At 45.4% G+C, this 26,117-nt stretch overlaps 1 protein-coding gene across 2 annotated transcripts in view; it reads left to right on the top strand.

Moving 5' to 3' along the window:
- Positions 1 to 26,117, top strand: part of riok2 (RIO kinase 2 (yeast)) — a 44,604-nt gene that overhangs the window by 587 nt on the left and 17,900 nt on the right. The window contains exons 2-6 of one of the 2 annotated variants that reach the window (XM_072516356.1): positions 7,210 to 7,348; positions 11,496 to 11,612; positions 12,438 to 12,613; positions 13,981 to 14,069; positions 24,791 to 24,982. In XM_072516356.1, coding sequence (XP_072372457.1) covers positions 7,210 to 7,348; positions 11,496 to 11,612; positions 12,438 to 12,613; positions 13,981 to 14,069; positions 24,791 to 24,982 — 713 coding nt within the window. The remainder of the gene's footprint in view (positions 1 to 7,209; positions 7,349 to 11,495; positions 11,613 to 12,437; positions 12,614 to 13,980; positions 14,070 to 24,790; positions 24,983 to 26,117) is intronic. The other variant, XM_072516357.1, reaches the window with a different exon arrangement.

Genomic DNA, 26,117 nt, shown 5'->3' with positions numbered 1-26,117 from the left:
TCTAGTCAATATAGAACCTAACTGCATTTTAAAAATCAGGAAAGATTGGAAATACTGAGATGAGGGACTACAGACGAGAGAATATCTGGGTGCAGAGAAAATTAAAGTTAATGTTACTAACTTTTTGTCAGAACTGATGTAAGGGGTCCATGGACGTGGAGAAGGCATTTGATCGATTGAAGTGGCGGTACTTTTTCAAGATTTTGGGAAGGTTTGGGCTGTGATTTGTGGCATGGGTGCAGTTGCTGTATGTGGCACCAGAGGCAAGTGTGAGGACAAATAATATGAGTTTGTGGAGCTTTGACTTGCACAGGGGTACGAGGTAGCGGTGCCTGCTGTCGACTTTATTGTTTGCGCTGGCCATAGAGCCATTGGTGATGGCTGTCGGGCTCGGCGGAGTGGCAGGGGATTATATGGGGACAGAGGGAGCATCAGGTGTCGCTCCATGCTGATGACCTGTATCTATGTTTTGGATCCGCTGGAGAGTATGGGGAGGATTATGGGTCTGCTGGGAGGTTTGGCGAGTTCTCTGGGTATAAACTGAATGTAGGGAAAAGCCAGGTTTTCCCAGTGAATGAGCTGGGATGGCAGGCAGATTTAGGGGGGATGCCATTTACTGTAGCGAGGGATAGATTTAGGTATTTGGGTATTCAGGTAGCAAGGGAATGGACGGGGCTCCATAAGTGGAACTTAACGAAGCTGGTGGAGGAAGCCAGGGAGGATCTTAAGAGGTGGGATACACCACAGTTGACGTTGGCGGGGAGGGTCCAAGTGGTGAAAATGAATATTCTGCTGAGTTTCTTGTTTATCTATCAGACTCTCTCGATCTTTATACCAAAGACCTTTTTTTGAAAATTGGACACAATCATTTCGGATTTTGTATGTGGGGGGGAAGGTGTCGAGGCTCAGGAGGACCCTGCAGCAGAGGCAGCAGGGGAGTTGCTGGAGCGACTGCTGCTTTCGAACGTGGAAGGGGAGGGAAGATTGGGATATATACAAGTGGCTGGGGAAGTAGGGAGGTGAGCGGGTGGTGAAGATCAAGGGGAAATGAGAAGGAGAGTGGGGTGAGATCAATTGGGGAGTATGGAGTGAAGCACTGCGTAGGGTAAACAGGACCTCCTCCTGTGCAAGGATGAGCCTGATACAGTTTAAGGTGCACAGGGTGCATATGACTCGGGTGAGAATGCGTGGGTTCTTTCAGGAGGTAGCAGATGAGTGTGAGGGTTGTGGGCGGGGACCAGTGAATCACAAGCACATGTTTTGGGTTTACAAAAAATTGGGAAGATTCTGGGCAGGAGTGTTCACGGTCTTAGCCAGGATGGTGGAGGAGGAAGTGGAACCGGACCCTTTGGTGGTGATATTTGGGGTTTCAGAGAAGCCGGAGCTCATGGAGAGGAGGAAGGCCGATGTCGTGGCCTTCGCCTCTCTGATTGCACGGTGGCAAATTTTACTGGAGTGGCGGATCAGCATCGACACCGGGGGTAGCGGCTTGGTTGGGTGATCTGTACGACTTCCTGCGGTTGGAGAAGATAAAATATGAGGTATGGGGCTCTGCAGAGGGGTTTGACAAAAGGTGGGGGATGTTTGTGACATTATATGAGGAGCTGTTCGTTGCAGGGGGTGGACTGGTGAAAAAGAGGGGGGGAATTTGTACAGACTGTATAGTTGATTGCTGGGAAGTATGTTTCCCTGGGTGTTTATGTGTTGTAACCTACTTTGACATTATGTTTGTAATAAAATACATTTTTAAAAAGTATAGATGTACGGGAAGGAAAGAATAAGGGGAAAAGCAAAAGGTTAAATGTCAAAACAGATGCATCATTGGCAACAGCTGCTGACTGAAAAATAGGGCATCAGTTATGATCTAATAATAATAATCTTTATTATTGTCACAAGTATGCTTCCATTAACACTGCAATGAAGTTACTGTGAAAATCCCCTAGTCGCCACGCCACGGCACCTGTTCGGGTACACTGAGGGAGAATCCAGAATGTCCGAATGACCTGAAGCATGTCTTTCGGGACTTGTGGGAGGAAACCGGAGCACCCAGAGGAAACCCACGCAGACACGGAGAATGTGCAGACTTCCACAGACAGTGTCCCAAGCCGGGAATCGAACCTGGGACCCTGGTGCTGTGATGCAACAGTGCTGACCACTGTGCTATCTGAAATTGCTCAACTCAGTGCAAGTCTGAAAGCGGGAAAGTGCCGAATCAAAAGATGAGGTGCTATTCCTTAAGCTTATGTTGTGCATTATTGGAACAGTACAGAAGGTTGGGGACAGAGGGGTCAGTTTAGGAATGAGAGGAGAATTAAAATCATATTTGCCACCTGAACAGAGGTGTTCGCAAAGCAGTTACCCAATCTGTGTTTGGTCTCCACAATATAGAGAGGATTGCATCGTGAGCAGTAAATATATTATACTACATTGAAAGAAGTACGAGTGAATTGTTTCATAGATTTCATAGAATTTACAGTGCAGAAGGAGGCCATTCGGCCCATCGAGTCAGCTCCGGCCCTTGGAAAGAGCACCCCACTCAAGCACACACCTCCTCCATCCCATATCCTTAACCCAGTAACCTCAATTAACCTTTTTGGACACTAAGGGCAATTTAGATTGGCTAATCCGCACATCTTTGGACTGTGGGAGGAAACTGGAGCACCCGGAGGAAACCCATGCACACACGTGGAGAACATGCAGACTCCACACAGACAGTGACCCAAGCCAGGAATTGAACCTGGGACCATGGAGCTGTGAAACAACTGTGCTAACCACCAAGCTACCATGCTGCCCTATTGTTGTTCTATCTGTTGTTTCACCCAGAAGGAGTTTTTGGGTTCCTGGACAATGGGAAGGGCGAAGGTAAAAGGGTATTTGTTGCATCACTTAGTTGCATGGGAAGGCATGGTGAGATGGGATGGGATGGTGTTTAGCCCCTACAGTGTGGATGTCGATTCACCAAACAAAAACAGCTGCACATTTATCAGCAATGACAATATACGGGTTTGACCTGAGAAAACTGCTGCAAATTCAGAAGGAGGTGGTTAAAGTGAGTGAGCAATGGAGCAGCAGAACTGAGACTGCCAATGGCGGGCTGACAGTTCTCAATGAAACGATCTAGAGAGGGTAAGAGACCAGAGGGAAGGGTCCAGATGGAATGCAAACTTTGAAGTTGGAAGAAAGGATGCAGTCTGTGGAAAGACTGCAAGCCAAGGAAGTAAGCACAGAGGCAAAACATAGAAAAAGCTCAGTGCCATGCCAGATTCCAAAATTAATTGAGATGGGGGGAACGGGGATGAAGCTGAGGCTTATGCTGAGGACTGATCATTTGGGATCAAAAAGGGGAAGTTTAGAGATAATAGTGAAAACATGGCAATGAGTGATATTGGCAGATAGTAAAGGCTCAGAGGAAACCAAAGGGAAGTTAGATCTGATGGGGCATTAGTATCCAAGAGATGCTGAAGCTTGCGATCCTTGAAACTTGAAAGGAAGAGAAGTTTTTTGTTAAAGTGCTGGGTGGGACGAAAGAGGAAATGAAATTGAAGCAGGACAGCTTTGAGATAGTAAGTTGGTGCTGCTGAAGAGCGAGGTTGAGAGGGTGCCATGTGGTGGCGCATGGCATTGAGCATAGATGTCAGAATGTGGTGAGAGCAGTGCTTCAAGGAACACTAAATATCCTGGAGATATCTGTAATCATGGATGGATCCAAAACATGACAGATGACATTTCCTTTGGAATCCATGTGGACTAAATTAGAACCAGAGAGAGTTGCTTAGAGCTGCAGTTGTGAAGGTGAGTTTTGCTGGATACCTGATTAAGCAGAAAGCAACAAAGGTGTACAAAGTAAAAGAGACAAACAGAAATCTCATCAAGGAGAAGATTGACATCAAGATGGATATTCCTGGAAGAGAAGTGAGAGCGAACTAAGCACTAGAACTGAAATTTAAAAACTGCAGGTGCTGGAAATCTGGGGCGGGACTCTCCGACCCTCCGCGCCGGAATCGCAGCCGAATAGCCGTTCATGCCAGAAATCCGGCACTTCCACGTACCCGGCAGTCCTGCGCGTGCGGTCGACGCTGCGCCGGTCGGGGGCCGTTGGAGCAGGCCCCCGCGGCGATTCTCTGCAGGCGACCACCTGAACTCCCACCGGCGGGAGCTGGGACCTGCAGCCGCGGTGGCGGTCCTGGTGGGGGGTATCTGACTCCGGGGGGGGGGGACCTCAGCGGAGGCCAGGCCTGGGGTGGGGGCCCTCAGCGGAGGCCAGGCCACCGATCGGCGGGCCATGTGATCTGCGCGATCTGGGAGGAACCTATCCTCCGTGCGGGCCCGGTGTGGCTCGGCCATGTCGGTGGTGGACCGCTGCACACCAGCGCAGACCTGCTTGCAGCTGCCGTGCGCATGAACGGTCGTGTGGTTTGGCTAGCAGGGCCCCACCAGCAGCCAGAGCTGCGGGATGCACGCAAGTGCTCTGCTAGCCCCTGGAAAATGGAGAATCACCCCGGACCTTCGAGGAAAAAGTCCGGAATGATTCTTCCCGTTTTCCAGCGGGTGTGAGGACTTATTCCCCGGAAGGGAGAATCCCACCCCTGATTTCCAAAAAGTGCTGAAAATACTCAACAGATCCTAAACAAAACCAGATTCCTGTCTCATCAAATATTCACTTCCCAACTATTTTGGTGCAAATCAAATCACCAAAAAAACGAAATCAAACAAACTGAGGGACAAATTAAAGGGACAGCCCCTTAAAGTATTTAATCAATTATGGTGATGGAGGTTTTGTGCTGCCACATGCCTAATTTTTCGGTATAATTTCAATGAAGTATAAGGTGCATGAAACTTTCATGTTATATCAACTTAAACTGGAAAAAAATACCTTAACAGTATTTAAAATACAGAGTTCATCCTTTCAAATCTGCATTGGATGGCAGTGAGTATTTCTTGTGTTCCTGATCTCGGGAACAAGTTAGCAAAGGAAATTATGACTAGATTCTCTGCAACCTTCAGAAGGGAGCAGGATAACATAAGTTATAAAAAGTAGGTTGTGTGTTCCTATGAAGAGTAAAAATTGTGAGTCACAGCAGTCTCCAACAACTCTCTTGATTGCTGCCAGGGGCAGAGGGGTATTCCTTTAGAATTTTTCCCAAGTTTTTTTTGCCTCTCCCAGGAGATTGCATGGGATTGGGGTGGAATGAAGGTGGCAAGTTGGTCACATAATTAACTTGATATTTTTATTAGATAATGGTGACAGACGAGAACCTAGAAAGGTTCAAAATTGATACGGAGGAAGTGTTGGACTGTCAATACTGAAAAGTTGACAAGGCACCAGAACTGGGTGAGATTCATCCAAGGATACTGAAGGAATTGAGAATGAAAGTTGCAGGTTGAGAATGAAAGTTGCAGGTGCGCTGGCTGTGACTTCCCGTCTTCTCTCAACTCTGGGAGATCAAGAGGGCCGGAGAATTGCAAATTTTATGCCCTTGTTCAAAAAACTGCAACAATTACAGTTTAACATCAGTTGTAGGCAAGCATCTAGAAACAATTATTTATATAGTTAGTACTGTCACAGGAAAACATGTGGGTTGACTAGGAAGAGCTAGCATGGATTTTTTAAAGGGGGAAATCATGTTTAACTAACTATCTGGAGTTCTTTGAGGAGGTGATAGGGTCGATGAGGGTCATAAGACATAGGAGCAGAATTAGGCAACTCGGCCCATCGCGTCTGCTCCGCCATTCAATCATGGCTGATATTTTCTCATCCCCATTCTCCTGCCTTCTCCCCATAATCCCTGATCCCCTTATTAATCAGAAACCTATCTATCTCTGTCTTAAAGACATTCAGTGACCTAAAGACACTCAGTAATGCTGTTGATGTGACGTACATGGACTTTCAGAATGCATTCGACACAGTGCCACACAATAAACTTGTGAGAACAGTTATAGCTCATAGAATAAAAGGGACAGTAGCAACTTGGATACAAAATTGGTTGAATAATAGGAAACAAAATAATGTCGATGGATATTTTTTGGCTGGAGGAAGATTTGTAGTGGTGTTCCCCAGGGGTCGGTATTGGGACCCTTTCTTTTCCTGATGTATATTAATGGCCTAGATCTCAGTGTGCATGTGACAGTTTTAAAGTTTGGGGATGGCACAAAACATGGAAGTATTGTAAACTGAAGAGGACAATGTAGAATTTAAAAGAGACATAGACAAGTTGGCGGAGTGGACAGAGGGGTGAGGGATGAAGTTCAATGTGGAGAAGTGTGAGGTGATGCATTTTAATCGGAGGAACATGGACAGACAATATAAATTAAGGGGTAACATTCTTAAAGGGATGCAGGAGAAGAGGGACATGGATGTTTATGTACATCGATCATTGAAGGTGGCAGGACAGATGGAGAGCACAACAACCATATAGTATTCTGGGCATTATTTATAGGCATGATGTGGAGATGCCGGCGTTGGACTGGGCTGAGCACAGTAGGAAGTCTTACAACACCAGGTTAAAGTCCAACAGGTTTCTTTCGAATCACTAGCTTTCGGAGCACTGCTCCTTCCTCAGGTTTATAGGGGTATTGGGTTTATAGGGGCATAGAATACAAGAGCAAGGCGATTATGCTAAAGTCATACCAGACAGTAGATAGACCTCAGATGGAATATTGTGTACAGTTCTGGGTGCCACATAATAGGAAGGATGTGAACGCATTGCAGAGAGTGCAGCAGGGGTTTGCAAAAATGGTTCCAGGGATGAGAAACTTCTTTATGAGGATAAATTGGAATGGTTGGGGCTGTTCTCCTCGGAGTAAAGAAGGCTAAGAGGAGATTTGATAGAGACATTCCAAATCATGAGGAAGCTGGACAGAGTAGATAACGAGAAACTGTTCGCACTCATAAAAGAATCAAGAACAAGAGGGCACAGATTTAAATTGATTTGCAAAAGAAGCAAATGTGATGTGAGGAAAACCTTTTTCACATAACGAGGGGTTGAAGTCTGGAATGCACAGCCTGAAAGTGGAGGCATTCAAGTTGGCATTAAATGAGTAATTGTTTGTGCAGGGTTAGTGAAAAGGCAGGGGAGTGGCACTAAGCCACAATGCTCATTTGGAGAGGCATTGGGCCAATTGGCCTTCTGTGGGCCTCAACAATTCTGTGAAATTAGGGCAGGATGCATTCACATTTTCAGATCTCTGTTTTGTCCTAATAATGTACAGGTTGAAATGGGAATGAAGAATCATGAAATTGTTCCACCCAGTCTTATTGCTTCAATATCAAATCTTAAGCATGGTGGATGCAATAAGGTCTTGCGTGAATTGGTAAAACACAAACTGTTGGCTTACGAAAGAACAAAAAGTAAGTTGTTTTCTTTTGCAAATATAACAGATTGAATCATTTGCTTTGCATTATTTTAACTGTACCAACTGCCATGAATGCCACATTTATATTCTCCATGTAAACCCTGATCTTAGCCATATTTTGAAACATCAACTATTTTGTATATTTCAGTAATGGTATTCCTTTTATATTTGTTTGCCTTGTTTATTTTTAAGTTTTTCTGCTTCAGTTTATGCATTATTGTATTTGATTACCCTAAAAACACTGAGTGTACCTACACCTCATGGACTGCAGTGGTTCAAGAAGGCAATTCGTCACCACCTTGAGGACAATTCAGGATGGACAATAAATGTTGGCCGAGCCACCGATGCCCACAACCTATGAAAAGGTTTTTAAAAGTATCAATTTCACTGAAATGCACACAAACTAAATATCTTTCAATAATTCATTGTGTATGGAAGGAACAATATTGGGTTATCTCTTAACCTTTTCTGGTACTGAGACGAGTGCCTCTTCCATCATTGCTAAATCATTGGTTTTTTTTCTTTTTCTCTTTTTTTCAATTTAAAGTACCCAATTCTTTTTTTCCCAATTAAGGAGCAATTTAGCATGGCCAATCCACCTACCCTGTACATCTTTTTGGGTTGTGGGTGTGAGACCCATGTAGATATGGGAGAATATGCAAACACCAAGGGGCAGTGACCTGGGGTCAGGATCGAACCTGGGTTCTCGGCGCCATCAGGTAGCAGTGCTAACTACTGCACTACCGTGCTGCCCTTGCTAAACTATGTTGGAGTAAGGCACATAAAGGACCTGTATATTTAAGCCTAGCATATTGCTTTTGTTTTCAAATTAATGATTGTATACTACTATAATTGAACTTCTGTTTTTATGACTTTAGAAAGCCTTTTTGATTGATGGACTGTGGCTGCACAATTCATAATTTTGATCAGGTTCAACAGGCACAGGGCTGATTTTTTTTGAATCTGGGGAAATCCTATTTAGACATACAGATCAGGTCAAAAGTGGCAGATTTGGGTTTGGATGCACTTTGTTACCCTGAAATTCCCATGCTCTCCTTGAATGGTAGAAGTAGGATCAATGAAGACCCAATGGTGGTGAGATAGCTGGGGCATTCCTGGTGTTCTATCTGCTAAATCTCAGATACTTTGACCAGTATATCAATCAGACTTTTACCCAGGTGCCATTAGTTGCAAGATGGACAAAGGACAAACACTAAGTAAAGGTTCAATACGTTTATTCATAATCATACTATTAACCTTTAAATTACCCACATAAAACAAGAGGATACCCCAGATTCAAGTATACTACCCATAAAGGTGGCTTGGTAGGCTGTGGATCTGATCGCTGGAATTCCCCTGACACGTCTTCACAAAAGTGGTTCTCGTTGGCGGTCCCTTCCTTCCTTCTGGTCAAGGTCGCCTCGCACACCGAGTCTTTGCTTCCGAGGGGTCCGGAGTGCCTGTTTTTATCCCCCTTCCTTCACACCCTTTTGCCATTTCCTCTGGCGTTCTGCCAATGATGCCTCAGGAAGGGGTTTCAGCAGCCAATGGTCTGGTTGATGAACGTTTGACAGGCTAACTGAGCCTGCCCCAGGTGTCCTGTTTGGTGGTGTGGGCTGCGCATAACCTGTTCCCATATAAGGTAACAGTACAAACTCTGGGTGACGGAATGTTTGGCTCGATCTGGGCTACTGACAAATAGACTTGTGCATATCAATAGGTTGCAATGATCCCCTTGATGGGTGATTGATGGGGCAGGTCCAGATATATTCTGGCAGTTTGTGTGTTGGTTCTATATTTGACTTTAGTCAAGTCTGAATTCCAACAGCCTGCTTGAGGTTTGACTGCAGTATGATTTTAAAATGCCCGATTCTTTAATTTAGGATATCCAATTTAATCGGCCTCAAAACTAGGCCCTCATTATATTACCACAGTAGCCTCCCACTTCTGTTCTTGGAGTTGTGCCAATGCATCAAATGATATTCTAATGAAATATCTAAGGGCACGTCTAATGAATGACTGTTGGGTGCCTTACACCTTACTGGACACTCAATATAGGCCCACGGTTCGTGGCATTTTTAGATTTCGGGAAATTGCATGCCAGTTCTTTGGCGATCCCTTGTGGCTGCTCTTCCCCATCAGACAAACCTGAAGCCAGGAGCAAGTCTGCTCTTCGTCTGCCCCCAATTCTTGGAAAAATGCTTTAGGCCAACATCATTGATGATATCAGATCGTGTTATTAGCTGGGCTTCGCCTACCAATGTGGGCTTTATGGCAGAAAAATCAACTGTGGCTCACAACAAATCAGAGGCTGGGAATTCTGCAACACGTAGCTCACCTCCCGTTTTGCCAAAGCCTGCCCACCATTTACAAGGCATAGGTCAAGCGTGTGATGGAACAATTTTTATTTGCCACATTTTCATCACTTTCACCATCCAAAAAACAGAACAACTCCAACAATACCTAAAACATAGACTCAAAAAACAAAAAAGAAAGCAATCCCCCCCTCCCTTAACCCCTTAGCATTCACCATCTCCCGAAAGTGCCTAATAAACAAACCCCAAAAATTGTAGAACTCTTCCTTCGCCCCCCCTCCCCCCCCCCCCCCCTCCCCTCCCCTCTCAGCTCAAACTTCACCTTTTCCAGGGTCAAGAACTCCAGCAGACCCCCCACCACACCAAGGCACATTCCTGCAGGGTTAACTACAGAGGCTATTGGCCTCTAGTTGCTCTCTCTCAAGATCCCAGCAGACAGCCTATGTCTGAAAGATTCAGCTTATTTTATAACTCCTTCCCTTCTCAAAGCCCATCTCCATGGCAACATGAATCATATGGCCTTTGTAACCCAGTACAAATGTTGATTTGCTATCCTTGAGACCCCAACTCTCTTTTCCTAGAAGGAAGTAAAAAGTTTGAAAGCATAAGAGGGCTTAAGTGGGTCAGTGCAGACTCGATGGGCCGAATGGCCTCCTGCACTGTATGTTCTATAACCCACCGTTCACAACCCAACATTCTCAATACTTTCCTGGGACTTTGGCGACGAGCAGTCTAACCACTGTAAATACAGTCATTAACTCCAAATATGAACATCTTATACCAGGAAAATATCTAGGCCTTTCTTTAATCTATAACCGCCTCCTGACTTAGACCTGGTGTTAGACAGACTTCAAAATATGTCATATGACCCCCCCCCCCCCCCCCCCTTCATTTTCCCCTAAATTAGGACACTGTTACAAAACATAGCAAGTTTATTATACTCAGTATTGTAACAATTGTGCAAAATGTTTGACATATTACAACTATAGAAACTGCTTAAATTAGTGTTGACTTACAAAATCTGAAAAACTGTACTTTTTGTTCACTGTGTAATGGTATTGGAATAACTTATTACAGGAGATTTTTGGAAAGAATAATTAGAGAGTTAACATTTCAACATGTGGAAGAAAGGTTTTAGAGCTTAACAGCTTTTGAGCAGGCACAGAACCAAGGAAAATGAGGGAGGGTGGGGATGAAATGGTCAAAGGCGAGAGATCTATAATTGAGTCGAAGATTGCAGTGATTAATTGACATTTATGTGATGGTGCAAAGCAAAATGAGATAATGAGACAAGTTTACAAACAAGAAAAGCTTTCAGTGGAGGGGTAAATGTTTACAGCAAAATAACAAAGAAGGAAGGTTACATGGAAAATCTGGCAAAGATAGGAGGGCTCCAGTGGCCTAGTTTGTGATGGCAAAAAGTTAGATTAAACTCGGGTGGAAACAGCCCAATGACTGCTTACCAATAGGTGCCCTCTACCCCAAGCACAAGCCCACAATTCAACCATTGCCAATAGCAGTTGTGCAACTATCTTCCATTTCAAGCATCTGCTGTTGGAGAGAAATTGAGAATAATGTATTAAGTGTTATACAGTACTTGATTTTAAAGCCCAAGCACTATAAAATGCCTAGTAGAAAGATGAGGTGGTGTTCTTTAAATTTGTGTTGAGCTTCATTGGAACTATGTAGGATGGAGAAATAAGGTGACCAGAAGCTCAGGGTCACTCTTAAAGAATGAAAAGAAGTATTCAGCTGGACAGATGCCCAGTCTATTTTTGCTCTCTCCATTCTTGTCCATTTTGAGTCATCACACTATTTCTTTTTCAGCTGTCCAGGGTTATCGATTGACAAATACTGGATATGATTACCTAGCTCTGAAAACTCTTTCTTCGCGAAATGTCTTTAATTCTGTTGGAAATCAAATGGGTGTTGGCAAAGAATCTGGTAAGAAATAAAAACATGGACCTTGCACAAAATTTGAATATTAGTGAATAGCTTTTTAAATTGTAAATTGCAGGACTAAAATTAATTAAATCTATGTAGTTTGAAGAAAATGTCCACCAATATAATCTCAAAGCAATTAGGTGCAGGTGCATAGGAGATCCGTTGCATGTACTAAGCACAATGCAAAATGAAGCAGCTTTTTGTTGTGTGTGGCTGTATTCATAGAGTCATAGGGCTCGGACGTACTCATCTGGCTGCGAGGTGTAATTTAGTACTACCTGCTGTAGACATCTCTGAACCTCGGGTTCTGTTAGGAGCACAACATATTTGGAAAAGTACTTATGAACCTGTTATAAAAGATCACTAGGAATATGTTTGGAGGTATAATTGCCTCAAAAGTTCATATGGCATTTGTAATTGTTCACCATCCAAACATTTCAGTATGTTGCAATTCTGCTATTTGTTTTTAATATTCACTGTTTTAGTTTAAGAATATAATCATTTTGGGGAAAGTAAATGTAAAGTTGTCTAATATTATGTAACATTTTGTTTAATATTACTAGTTAATGCATACCCTAGTACATCTTTTTTAATGCATTCTTAGCTTTAGGATTTTTGTGGTCCGAGAGAAGGGAAAAGGATATAATCGTGCTGTTCTGGACAACTTGTGTTTTCTATTACCATTTCCAGCTTTAGAACTCTCTGGTTCATAATGTAGCTATTTATTATAGATGGCAGCTGGTCCATTTGTGGTACATTTACCATGTGAGGTCCTAGAAATTGTGATCTCACTACCATAGCTTAATTTTCATTGATCTGTTGCAGATATTTACATTGTTGCAAATGAAGAAGAGCAACAGTTTGCTTTAAAATTGCATAGATTGGGTCGTACATCATTTCGGAATTTGAAGAACAAACGTGACTACCACAAACACAGACAAAAAATGTCATGGCTTTATCTTTCCCGCCTTGCAGCAACAAAAGAATTTGCATACATGAAGGTATTTGATTCTTTTGAAGTGCTTCGGATGTGTATTACAAGATTTATTAGGAAAAGGAAGCGAACCTGACATAGTAGTAAGATGGTGTCATTCTGGGGGCCCACTGCTTCCATTACAATTTCATATTAAACACTTTGGGGTGGCCTCTTGGCGCTGTGATTAGCACTGCTGCCTCATGGTGCCAAGGATCCGGGTTCAATGCCGACCCCGGGTGACTGTCCGTGTAACGTTTGCACATTCTCCCCATGTCTGTATGGGTCTCACCCCAGCAATCCAAAAAGATGTGCAGGGTAGGTGAATTGGCCATACTAAATTGCCCCTTAATTGGAAAAAAAGAATTGGGTACTCTAAAATTTATTTTTAAAAATATTACTCTATTAGTCTAGACTGTTGCCAGTAATTTTAGCAAAAGCTCTTTCCCTGCCACATCATCTGCCATCTCCCACTTGTAAATAAATGATTTAAGAGAGAAAGGAAAGTTAGCATGAAATGAAGGGAAGAAGAACAACAAAGGTAGCTGACGTAAGTAAGAGACAGACTATTCCTCATTTCATGGTCTGCCTTGGGCGATCTTTATTTCTATTATAAATTCTTTAGTCCACATTAACAATAGGTTGAGATCAATCCACATTGTCAATAGAAACTACCAATATAGTCTTACCACATAATTACTTCTTCCCTAGTGCCAATGTTGACAAAAGGATATCATTACAATGCGATCAGATTGTAAAGGCAGGCATTATTATAAATTTTTACATAGGAATGTATCATGGAAATATATAAAAGACTGGGTATGTAGCTTTAAAGTTGGATTGTGTGCCTTGTTCCAATTATTCCTCATTAGCTAAGATCACCTCTTACCGAAGACGACTCTTGATCTAGTTTCCCCTTGTGCAAGATCCAATGGTCAATTCATTATATATGAAATTCTGCTGCAATATTCCACTTCAAATCAGAAACTATATTCTCTCAGGGGTGTGGGGAGGGATGTAACACTCTCCACATGAACCTGTAGTTCCAGATACATCTGTAAGTGACCTTGTGCTCAGGCTTTGGACATTGTAAAGGCCTATCACTTAACCGGCAGTATTAGTAAGTTATATTGTATTGAGAATCAGTTCCATTGCAAAGCCACTTGATGTCAGCAGAATTTTTCAACCTTTATCATGGACTATCAATTTGAAGACCAAATGTAGTGGTGTTGTGCGATTAAACAAAATGTATAATTTAAATGTCTTAATAATATGTCCTCATACTTGTGACTCTTTAATGGTGTGTAACTGCTCTTAAGATTGAATATCTTGACATATGGCAATAATCTTGATTAAATTGTATATGTTCAGTTACATTGTTTTATTTGTGCCAAGGCATTATATGACCGAGGATTCCCTGTTCCCAAACCAGTTGACTTCAACAGACATGCAGTGGTTATGGAGCTCATAAATGGCTTTCCCATGTAAGTGTCAGCATTCTTTCAGAGAAAGGTCAGTTTCTTCAAGATATTTTAGATGCCAGACAAAGACACTTGAAGCAGAGCTGGGGTAAAAAAGTATCTCTGTTAGCAATTGAGATAAATTCACAGATCTAGCAGCTCAAAACTGGGCACCCATGCAGATTTGTGGGCAATTTGCAGCAACAGAATTGTATTCAACCACAATCTGTAAACTCAAGGGCATGTACTGTTCTATGTTCCTCACCGAGCATATCCCTCACTCCACCATCAACCCTGGTTCAATGAGGAGTGCAGGGGAACATGCCAGGAGGAGTACCAGGAATCCCTAAAAACACGATGACAACATGGTGAAGCTCCAGCACAAGATTTTTTAAATTTTTCTTTTAAATTTTTTTATTCTCCTTTTTCACATTTTCTCCCACATTTTACATCCATCAACAATAAACAATAATCAGCAAGATATGTCAATCCCCATAATAACAACGATCCCATCTACCCACCGACCCCCAAACCTCAACCCGCATGTTTACATAAACAAATGTCAAAAAGGAATCAGGGATTACCCGTAGTCACCCTTAATCTTACACAGCTCCCCCCCCCCCCCCCTCCCCCCCCCCCCCCCCCCCCCCACCCCACCCACCCCACCCCCAAGTCTCCAGCTCTCCCGTCCACTGCCTCTTGTAAAACTCCTCCTCCCAACCTCTGTTCCTTCCCCCCAACTTTCCACCCCGGCTAGACCACTCGGACCCTGTTCTGCCAGGCTCCGATGGCCGCAGCCCCTCCCCCCACCTCACTCCCGTTCACTGGCCGGCTTAAACCGGCCAGCGTGGAGGCCCCCGTCCGGGTCCTTTTCCCCCTTGCCCGGCCCTAGGAAAGCCCAAAGATCCCCTTTTAGCACACAAACCCCGCATATCCACCGACACCCAAAGAGCCCTCATTTTGAGTGAAAGTCCCGTCCCATCCCTTGTCCAAATATATACAACATTGGCTCCTTTAGCCTCTACACCCGCGCGCAGTGATACAAAAAAGAAAAAAATACAGTCATGGGGTTACATCGGCACATGGCCATTCCTCAATTTGTCAGTTCCGCCACAGTCCTTCTGCCTTCGCAAACTCCTCCGCTGCTTCTGCCGTTCCAAAATAAAAGTCCCTGAGCTTGTAAGTCACCCTCAGCTTCGCTGGATATACTTATACCGCACCTTGCTAATGTACAGTGCCCTCTTCACTAGGTTGTAGGCAGCCTGCCTCCTCACCAGCTCCACCGTAAAGTCCTGGTATACACGTATACCAGCTCCAGCCCACCACCACCCGCTTCTGCTTGGCCCAGCTCAGGACCTTCTCCTTCACACTGTACCTATGGAAGCACAGAGTCACTGCCCTTGGCGGCTCACTCGCCTTTGGTACAGGCCTCCACGACCGATGAGCCTGATCCAGTTCATATCGGGAGGGATCCTCCCCCTCCCCCAATAGTTTTGCCAGCATCGCGGCAAAATACTCAGTCGGCTTCGGTCCTTCAACTCCTTCGAGCAGCTCCACAATCCTCAAATTCTGTCGCCTGGATCTGTTTTCCAGGTCTTCCATTTTTCCTCGCAGATCCTTGTTAGTGTCCATCACCTTCCGCATCTCCTTCCCCATCGAAGCAAGTTGATCACCGTGCTGCAATAACGTCTCCTCCACTTCCTTCAGCGCCTCCCCTTGCTCTCGCACCTCCGCCACTGCGCTCGCCACCTCCGTCCTCGCCGGGGAAACCGCCTCCTCCACCAGCACACTCAACCTCCCTCATCTCCTTCCTCACCGTCTCCATGCATTTCGCAATCTGCGCCAACTGCTTTTCGAATTCCGCAGCCATCACCTTAGTTATTTCTTCAGCCGTAAGCAATGCGGCCTCCATTTTCCTTGGTGACCCCTCGGTGACCTGTCCACTCCCCGACGGACCTTCAGCTGTTTTTTTTACGGTCGTTTTTTTTGCTCACCCTCGTCATTTTTCTTTTTTTTTCCCTGTGCCTTCACTGTGTCTCCTCCGTGCCTTCTCCCTGCTTCTGCCGCCTCCGTGGACCCTGGGACCGGGCTTAAAGCCCCGAAAATGCCGTTCCCGAATGGGAGCCCTCCTTTGTGCGGCCGCCTCCCGCTCGCCGTCACCGGAAGTCCGCTCCAGCACAAGATTATGTGCACGCCAACAAGTGGAATCTGCTTTTTGTGGACAGAGCTAATTGACCCACAGCAAACTGCTCAGATCAAAGCTCTACACACATCCAGCTGTGAATGGCGGTAGACAATTAACCAGAGGAGGAGGCTCACAAACAATCCCATTCTCTGTGATGGGGAGCCCAGCACAAATGTCCTCACTAAACAGGTCGCCCCTCAAATTTGAGGGGCGACCTGATAGAGGTCTACAAAATTCTGAGTGGCATAGACAGAGTGGATAGTCAGAGGCTTTTCCCCAGGGTAGAGGGGTCAATTACTAGGGGGCATAGGTTTAAGGTGAGAGGGGCAAGGTTTAGAGTAGATGTACGAGGCAAGTTTTTTTACCCAGAGGGTAGTGGGTGCCTGGAACACGCTACCGGAGGAGGTGGTGGAAGCAGGGACGATAGTGACATTTAAGGGGCATCTTGACAAATACATGAATAGGATGGGAATAGAGGGATACGGACCCAGAAAGTGTAGAAGATTGTAGTTTAGTCGGGCAGCATGGTCGGCACGGGCTTGGAGGGCCGAAGGGCCTGTCCTGTGCTGTACATTTCTTTGTTCTTTGTAATTTTGCCTGTCTATGTGAGGATTGAATTTTGTCATGTGCAGCAATATCAAGGTGATGTGTGCCACCAGATGAAATTTTACAAAAACATATATAATTTATCATAGGTATAGAAGAAGAAAGAATACCACGCCTAGCCAATGACATGGTAACATATTAGTCCGCCAGATTTACTGAATTCAGCTTTAAATTTGCTGTGGTGCCATTTAAACTCCTGACCTCCTGTTGTTAATGGTTGTATGTTGTATAGATGTTAAAATTTTGTTGATGTATTTGAGTGAAATAACTAAATGTAGCTGCAATCAAGAGATCAGACAGGTTTTTTGAGGGGTAGGATTGGTTGTAATAACCTTTAGGTATCATCATGAAATGTTTCACTACAAGTAAACACATTTCTTCGGAGACCCTGCTCCACAGAATGAAAATGCAATAAGCGGGCAGCATAATCAAAAAAACCTCCCGCTCGGCTGATTCACTCTTCCAACTTCTTCCATCGGGTAGGAGTTACAAATGTCTGTGAGCATGCATTAACAAATTCAAAAACTGCTTCTTCCCTGCTGTTACCAGACTCCTCAATGACCCTCTTATGGTTTGATCTAATCTGAGTAGTACTGTACTCCTGTATGCTTCATCTGATGCCTGTGTCTTTGTATTTACATTGTGTATTTATGTTTGCCCTATATTTTTTTTCATGTATGGAATGATCTGTCTGGATTGCACGCAGAACAATACTTTTCACTGTACCTCGGTACACGTGACAATAAACAAATCCAAATGTTAACCTTCAATGTAATTTGCTGTAAGTCAGATAGACTTATTTAAATGTTTTAAAATATGCTCAAATCATCAGCGAAAACCTCCAGCTATTGTAATGCCCTGGGTTTAGACTCATTGGGCCAGATTTCTGTCTTGGAAACCGGAATTGGGAGTCAGGAGATTTCCCAACATTCCAAACCTAACTGGAAGGGTTCTCCGATACTCTTTTCATCGGAGGAGGCGGAGATGGACAGGAGTGGGGCCTGCTACCACAAGGATAGAGACAGGATGTTACTGAAGTGGCCAGGTTAAAAGGCCAACCTCCATTTGCTGAGGCCCCATAAAACTCACACCTGGACCCCCACCCCATCCACACCATTCTTCCCAACCCAAGCACTGGGAATCCACCATAAACAGATCTCTCAAGCCCTATAATAACACTGGGAAGTGTTTAAGAAGCTTGTAAACCTGTCAAGACAGAAAAATAACTTGATATCCACTTAAACAACCATAATTCTCTTCACAGCTCATAAATCTGTCAAAATAACCACACTCTCGTTATCCTTGACAGCTTTGTGAACCACCCCTTCATTAGTGGGTTTAGTAGTCAACCAACATTCTTTTTTTTAAATTTAGAGTACCCCTCAATTATTTTATTTCAATTAAGGGGCAATTTAGTGTGGCCAATCCACCTAACCTGCATATCATTAGCTTGTGGGGGTGAACTCCACGCAGACATTGGGAGAATGTGCATACTCCATACAGACAGTTACCCCAGGCCGGGAAACCAACATTCATATATTGAACAACTTTATAAGGGACAAGAGTAGCTAAAGTGGGTGTTGGCCCTCTAAAAAGTAAGTCTGGGGAATTAATAAAAAACAAGGAAATTGCGGAAGCATTGAACAGATATTTTTTGTCTGTCTTCACTGTAGAAGACTTAGAAAACCTCGCAAAGATATTTGAAAGTTAAGAGGAAGGCAGAAACTTAAAACAAGCACCATCAACTTGGAAAACTGTTAGACCTAAAGACTGACAAATCCCTAGGGCCAGCTGACCACGTCCTTGGATCCTAAAAGTGGCTGCAGAGATGGTAGAGGTTATAATCCTTCAAAATTCCTTTGATTCTGGAAAGGTGTTGCTCTTTCTAGCTTTAGTCTATTTGCTCTGTTTAGGTCACCTTTGCTCATGAGTCGCCAGGTATCTTCATGATACCGCCACGTGGTTCAAGTTCAGGTTATGATTAATAGGCGTGTGGCGGTGGTGGGTGTCTGAGGCAAGCCCTCAGAGGTTTCGGCAGAATGGGCGTGTGGCCACGGTGGGTGTCAGCGGGAAAAGTTTAAAAGTTCAGGTGAATGGGTGTGGGGCGGTGAGAAAATTCTCCTGGAGGACGAACAACATTTAACAAACGACAGACAACATAAACATTTAACAAACAGACAGACAACGTAAAACATTCTGCAGGTTCCATCAGAAAGGACAACACTTTTCACCAAGTGTCTTTAAATCATCATGTGGACACCTCAGTTCTCGGTTGCGAACAGGGTCGCAAAAGGGTTGGCGGAGTCAGGCCCGAGGTCGTCACCGTCTCCCGGGTGCCAAACTCTGGAGTGGATCAGTGCGGAAAGGGCTGTGTGGTGTGAGTTGGGATCGTCCTCGTCGTTGCGGACGAGTCTGCAGGAGTTGTCGCGGTGCCAATGAGTGGTGTTGAGTTGGGTGGGGACAAAGTCGGGGTCGTCCGTGTAGTTCGGTGGGTGGGTTTATTTAAGTAGGTGATGAGGAAGGGGTCACTGGAGTCGAGGTTGGAGTTGCTGGGTGTGGGACCAGGATGGTAGGGAGGCGTGCTGTGGCTGTCGTCAGAGTCACAGTTGCTGTCTGTGGGCGTTCCGGGGCGGAGCGTAAAGTTTGTGGGTGGAGTCGGTGGCGAGTCCGTGTCTGGGCTGGACGTGGAAGGGGTGGGTGTGGTGACGTTGGATGTGGGCGGGGTTTGGTCGGCTGCGTCAAGCATGACGTGGTGGGAGTGGTTTGATTGTGGTCCATAAACCTTGAGCTGGTTTATGTGAAACCATGCAGTCTTACCATTTTGGTATTTAATTTTATATACCGACGGGCTTATTTTGTCCTTAATTGAATAGGGACCCGAGTATTTTGGAGCCAGAAACGTGCTGGGGTTGTACACGGACAACATTCCTTGCTGTCCTATGTTGTACTCCGTAGCATGTACTGCCTTAGCAAAACAGGCCTTGCTCTGTTTTCTTTTAGTGCCCAGTTTAACAGCGGCTGCTAGCTGAGCCGTTTTTATATTTGCAAGTAGTTGTTCCACGGCCTTCTCATGGGTGAGGGCCGCGACTTCGGGGCTGGTTAGGTCTAAACCTAGCAAGTATTCTGTCCCTTTCATGGGGCGTCCAGTCATGAGGGTGTGTGGGGTGAAACCTGTGGAGGTGGAAACAGTGTTACGCAAAAACATCAGCGCAAAGGGGAGGACCGAATCCCAAGTGGTGTTGTTTTGCTGGACCATTTTTCTAAGGGTGGTTTTTAGGGTCCGATATATGCGCTCCACTATACCACTCGACTGAGGGTGGTACGCAATGTGAAATTTTTGGGTTATGCCAAATATCGTGAGGACGTTCTGCATGACCCGTCCCGTAAAGTGAGAACCTTGGTCCGATTCAATACTGCGGGGGAGTCCCCATCTTGTGAAGATGTGGTGGGTTAGGATTTTGGCGGTTTTCGCGGTGTTGGTGCGGGCTGGAAATGCTTCCACCCACTTTGTAAAAGTGTCAATGACCACCAGAACATATTTATAGCCATTCCTGCAAGGGGGCAATGGACCTATAAAATCGATCTGGAGGTTAGTCCAGGGGCCGTTAACGGGTCGGGTGTGGCTGAGATGTGCCTTTTTCGCATACCTATCTGGGTTGTTTTGCGCGCAGATGAGGCAATTTTCGATGTAATGGGATACATCCTCTTTAAGATTTGGCCACCAACAAAGCTGCTTGAGGTGGGCTTCGGTGGGTTCTATTCCCTGGTGTCCATGGCCGTCATGGAATAGACAGATCATCTGATTCCTGTCTTGTACAGGAACCACGTAAAGGCTGTCCTTTTAGCACCACACCATCATGTGTGGTTATGGTATTCCGGAACCTCTCGTATGAGGCTGGAAACTTCCCTTTCACGATCTCAGTGAGAGCGCTATCCTGCTTCTGGGCCACTACTAGATCCTCGATCCTAGTCTACGCGACCTGAATTGCACTCACTGGCGCACTCACTGGGGCGCTCCCGGGGGGCTTCCAAAAGTACCCATGCCTGGATCCTGCCTTAGCCAGCGCGTCGGCTTTTACATTTCCAGGGGGGGAAGAACGATGGTGGCTGCGGACTTTTATAATGCCAAAGGTCCTGTTCTTGGCCTTTTCCAGAATATGGCGGAGTAATAGGGCTGAGGGGAGGGGTTTTCCATCCGCGGAAACAAATCCTCTTGTTCCCCAGAGGGGCAGAAATTCGGTGAGGCTGTTGCAGACGTACAGACTGTCTGAGTATATGTCTGCTGGGGAAGGAATCTGGATGGTCTACAATGTAGGCGATGGCCGCAAGCTCCGCAGCCTGCGCGCCTAAGTGCCCGGGCAATTTTAATGCGATTTCTTCGAGGGAGCGTCCCTGCGTGTCCTCCACATAAATCCCACAACCTGTTATGCGTTGCCCATCCAGGATTGTGGAAGATCCATCCACATAAATCCTGATGGGGTCACACGTGTCCGGGTGAGGGGGGTTCTGAGATGGAGTGGCTAGTTTTCTGGGGGGTGTTCTGGCTATAAAGGAGCCTGTATTATAGTGGGGCGAGATGATTTCACACTCGTGGGGGGTTCCGGGGTACTGTAGATTGTCCGCTAAGTATGTGTGAGTCTTTGTCCGTTTTACTGTGATGTCCCGTCCTTGTAAGAGAAGGGTCCACCTAGCAGCGCGGATTTGGCTGACGGTACCGTCTTTAAGTCGTCCATCCAGTAAAAGTTGTGTGGGGGTGTGTTCGGTCAAGATGGTGATGGGGTTCAGTCCGGTAATGTGGGAAAACTACTGGACTGCCCAGAAAACTGCGAGCAGGTGCCTCTCACAGGCTGAAAATCCCTGCTCCACAGCATCTAAAATTCGGGAGACATAAACTACGGGTCTTAGTTGGTCGTGCCGTTCCTGTAGGAGCACGGCTGAACGGGTGCGGTCTGTGGTCGCTACCTCTATGGCGAAATCGGAAAGCGGGTCGGGAACTTGTAGTGCGGGGGCGGCTATGAGTGCCTGTTTTAGTGATTCCACAGCCTCCGTATGCTGCGGAAGCCATTCCCAGGGGCTCCTTTAGGAGGTCTGAGAGGGGCGCTGCCTTGCTGGCGAAACCGTCAATGTGGTTTCGGCAGTAGCCGACCAATCCTGAAAACGACCGGAGGGCTGACACGTGTTGGGGAAGGGGCAATTTAGCGATCGAGTCAATTCTTTTGTGCTCGATCTCGCGTTTGCCGTGTGTGATGATAGTACCCAAATATATCACCTTTTCTTCCAATATTTGGGCCTTTTTGGGGTTTACCTTACAGCCAATGGAGTGTAGTAACTCCAGGAGTTCGGACAGAAGCTCAATGTGCTCTTCCTTTGTGTCTGTCTGCAGTAGTAGGTCGTCTACATACTGTACCAGACATTCGGGGCGAGAAAATTTTGCTAGTCCAGTTGCCAGCTGTCGGTGGAAAATGGAGGGGGAGTTGTGGAAGCCTTGTGGCAGGCATGTCCACGTGTACTGCTGAGCTCGGAAAGTAAAGGCAAATTTGTACTGGCACGCCTTTGCCAATGGAATGGACCAGAACCCATTACTGACGTCCAAAACCGTGAAATATCGGGCATGGAGTCCCTGTTTGAGCATGGTCTCGGGACTCGTTGCAAAGGTGGGGGCTGCTGCGGGGGTGACCTTATTGAGTTCGCGATAATGGTTAAACGCCATGATCCGTCGGGTTTCCTTACTGGCCAAATTGGGGCATTGTTAGTAGACGCCCTGTTCAAACAAGCTTTCTATGACTTTTAGGATTTCTCCCTCTGCTTCTAGGGGGAATCCGTACTGTTTCTGGGGTCTTGGGTCTGGTCCGGTTATCTGTACGGAGCCGGTCATCCGTCCACAGTCGTGTTTATGGGTTGCAAATGCTGCCCTGTTTTTCTGCAGGACTGCCCTAACCTGTCTGTCCGTGCTGAGTGTGCTGGGGTTAAATCAAAGCTCGCCTACGGCGCTGATTTTGTTCATGTAGCCCCCTATATTGAGTGTTGCAGGGGCTCTATCGGATTCCGCCATCCTCCAGACACATTGGTTGACTGGGTCGAAGGAGAGGTGGTGTGAGTTCATAAAATCGATTCCTAAAATGTGCTCTGCTGTTGGGGGCAGGTCGACTAGCACTACGGGGTGTTTTGCATTAATATTTCCGATCTGGATGGGTACAGGGGTCGTGATATGCCCCTGTTGTGAGTGGCCTGTGAAGCCGCTGAGGGTGATAGTGGATGTGGTGGGCCACATGTCCTTACCAAGGGTGGAGGAATTTAAGGTTGTGCGGGACCCTCCTGTGTCCCAGAGAAACTCGATCGGCTGTCCCCTAACCTTTGCTGCGACTACGGGTCGTCCTGACCTATCCCAAAGGGTATCGCAGACCCAGCTGGGGAGCCTATACACCGTCGTGCCGTCGGTCACGTCCGTCTGATCGGACTGGGCGCTAACGCTATGTATGGGCTCTGTTCTTTTCTTATTGGGAGTGCCGGTCTGATGGGCTCTCTGTGGTTTTTTAGGGCCATCGCATTCTCTAGCAAAATGTCCCAAGTGTCCGCAATTGTAGCACTCTTGCGGTTTGGGATTGCGGGGAGTGGTTCTTACTGCCTGCACATCTGCGGCGGCTTGGTTTACCTCGGGTGTTCTAGTGGCTGATTTACCGTGAGCCGCTTGTTCCCAAACGCGGGACAATCTCTTGACCACCCACTTCTCATTATGAGCCTCCTCCGAGGGGTCATAATTGCTACAGGCATTCTGTCCTGCTTCCGTGGCATGGGGGATAAGGGTGCGGGTCCACTTGGCCATATTGTCTGGGGACAAATGGGCACGATCTACGTTGCCGAAAACGGCTTCAAAGTGAATCCACAAGCGTCCTGCGAACGCTGTGGGGTGTTCAGACATTTTCTGTCTGCATTTATTCAGACCGTCTACGAGGTCGCCCCGGTTGTACCCGATCGCATCCATGATGGCGGTATGCATTTCTGCAAGGGTGCCTCCTCCTACATTCTGTGGGTCGGGAAGGGCTGCTGCGACCGATGGGTCTAAGCTGAGGACCGTGAGCTTTACCTGCTCTTTCTCATCCAGGCCGTACATGGTCACCTGGTGTTTGACGGTGGCAAAGAAATGGTGTGGGTCTGAAGCGGGGAGGAACGGTGTGATTTTGGCACACGCGTCCCGTAATTGGGTCACTGTGAGGGGGGTGGAATATAGGGCGCCTGCTGTGGCGGTGCAGTGTGTTGTTACAGGGTTCATGGGAGCCTGTATTATCTGTTGTGTGGGGGGTGGGGGTGCTTTCCTCCTTTGGGGTTTTCCCTGCGCACATGCTCCCTGAACATATCGCTGCGCTGGGCCTAGAGCAAGGCCACAATGAAGAGAACCCCCAAAGAAGTTCTAAAAACGTGAGGGGGGAGGGAAAGTGGAAAGCGCTGCACACATAAATAGATGACACTCACCTCCGTAAGATATGCAATCCAATAAAGTATTCTAAAACAACAAAAAAAGGGGTCAAGGAAAGAGGGTTGGTGAGGGTGGGCCGATGCCAATGGAAAGTTGCACATTGTACCCGATCCACATACTCTTGTCTATTGTACAGTGTATGAAAACTGCAATAAAAACATTTTCAAAGATAAAAAAGTCACTATCAAATTATTGGTTGTGTTATCAAAGCCTTCAGTAATGTATGCTGATGGATTTGGAAGTGCTTTCACCATATATATTTTTCCATCATCATACTGGAGACTTTTAAATAATCATATCGAGAGAACATACAAGAATTTAACTAAATAGGGAGGCTATCTAGTTTGTAACACTAACTTTAAAACATTTTTCACTAAAACTAAAAGTTCTAATTTGAAAAGAAAATCAGTAAGTTGAATGAAAACTTCTGAATAAGTTTGTTGAACACCAAGATATTAAATAGACTTATTTTTCCTTTAGGTGCCAAGTTCACCAGCTTGATAATCCTGCAGCAACATATAGTGAATTAATGGACCTTATTGTGAAACTTGCTAATCATGGTTTAATTCATGGTGACTTCAATGAATTCAACTTGATGTTAGATGATGAAGATCATGTCACAATGATTGATTTTCCACAGATGGTATCCACATCTCACCTAAATGCTGAATGGTAAATAGAAAACCAAAAATGTTAATTTTTTTTATTGCTTTTATATTTTGGTGCAATAACTGCAGATTTGGATGTATGCTATTCAGTTTCTCACACATATAATTCAACATCAGTGTTCTGATTTGCATTCTGCTGCTTGTTGCATTTGTTTCTGCACTCCTAGAGAGGCGCATTATCGAAGTAAGATTTGACTTGGGGTGACATAGTGGTTAGCGCTGCTGCCTCACAAACCAGGTACCCGTGTGGAGTTTGCACATTCTCCCCATGTTTGCATGGGTTTCCTCTAGGTGCTCCGGTTTCCTCCCACAGTTCAAAGATCTGCAGGTTAGGTGGATTGGCAATGCTAAATTGCACCTAAGTGTCCATGGATGTGCAGGTTAGGTGGGGTTATAGGGATAGCTCGGGGGAGTGGGTAGAGTGCTCTTTCAGAGAGTCAGCGCACTCAATGGGCCCAAAAGCCTCCTACCCCACAGGGATTCTATGATTCTATGACTTCCAGCTTTGCAATGATAGATGTGTACAATTCTTTGACTCATGTAAAGTTAGTGGTATTTGTTCACAAAGTGATTATGATCTTAATCCAATGGAAAACCACGAATATGACAAAACTGGAAAATGTAAGAAAATTACACAAAACATAGAACAGGGAGGTCCTGAAGCTCCTGACAAAATAGTCTAATGCTTTGGACGGGCATCCTTTTTTGGTCAGGAGTTCTGATCAAGGGTTTCCATGCAAAACATCATTATTTTTTCCAGGTGGCTTTGTATTCTGTATTTTTCTGCTTTAATTTCAAACTTCCAGAATCTGCAGGTTTTTTCCTTTCATTTTATTCTGTAGAGACAAAGACCTAGTATTTAGTTTTCAGAGTGACTGGAGCAAATTGTGGTAGATGTGCTCTCAATTTCCTGTATGATGAATTCTTAATGCCACTTTAAATAGAAGGCATGCAGCTGAGGCAAGATAAGTTTCAAGAGAAAGGAGGAATTAGATTGAAAGAGAGGGAGAAAGACTCTATTAATTTTCCTTACGTACAATCCAAATGGCTTTCCCATCTTTGCATAAACGCTGAAACAGCGTTTGGAGATGGGGCTTAATAAGACATTGGTAATTAAAGTATAAAGCCAAAAGTTCATG

The sequence above is a fragment of the Scyliorhinus torazame genome, chromosome 9, assembly GCF_047496885.1.
Source record: "Scyliorhinus torazame isolate Kashiwa2021f chromosome 9, sScyTor2.1, whole genome shotgun sequence".
NCBI lineage: Eukaryota > Metazoa > Chordata > Chondrichthyes > Carcharhiniformes > Scyliorhinidae > Scyliorhinus > Scyliorhinus torazame.
This window is presented reverse-complemented; position numbering and strand designations above follow the sequence as displayed.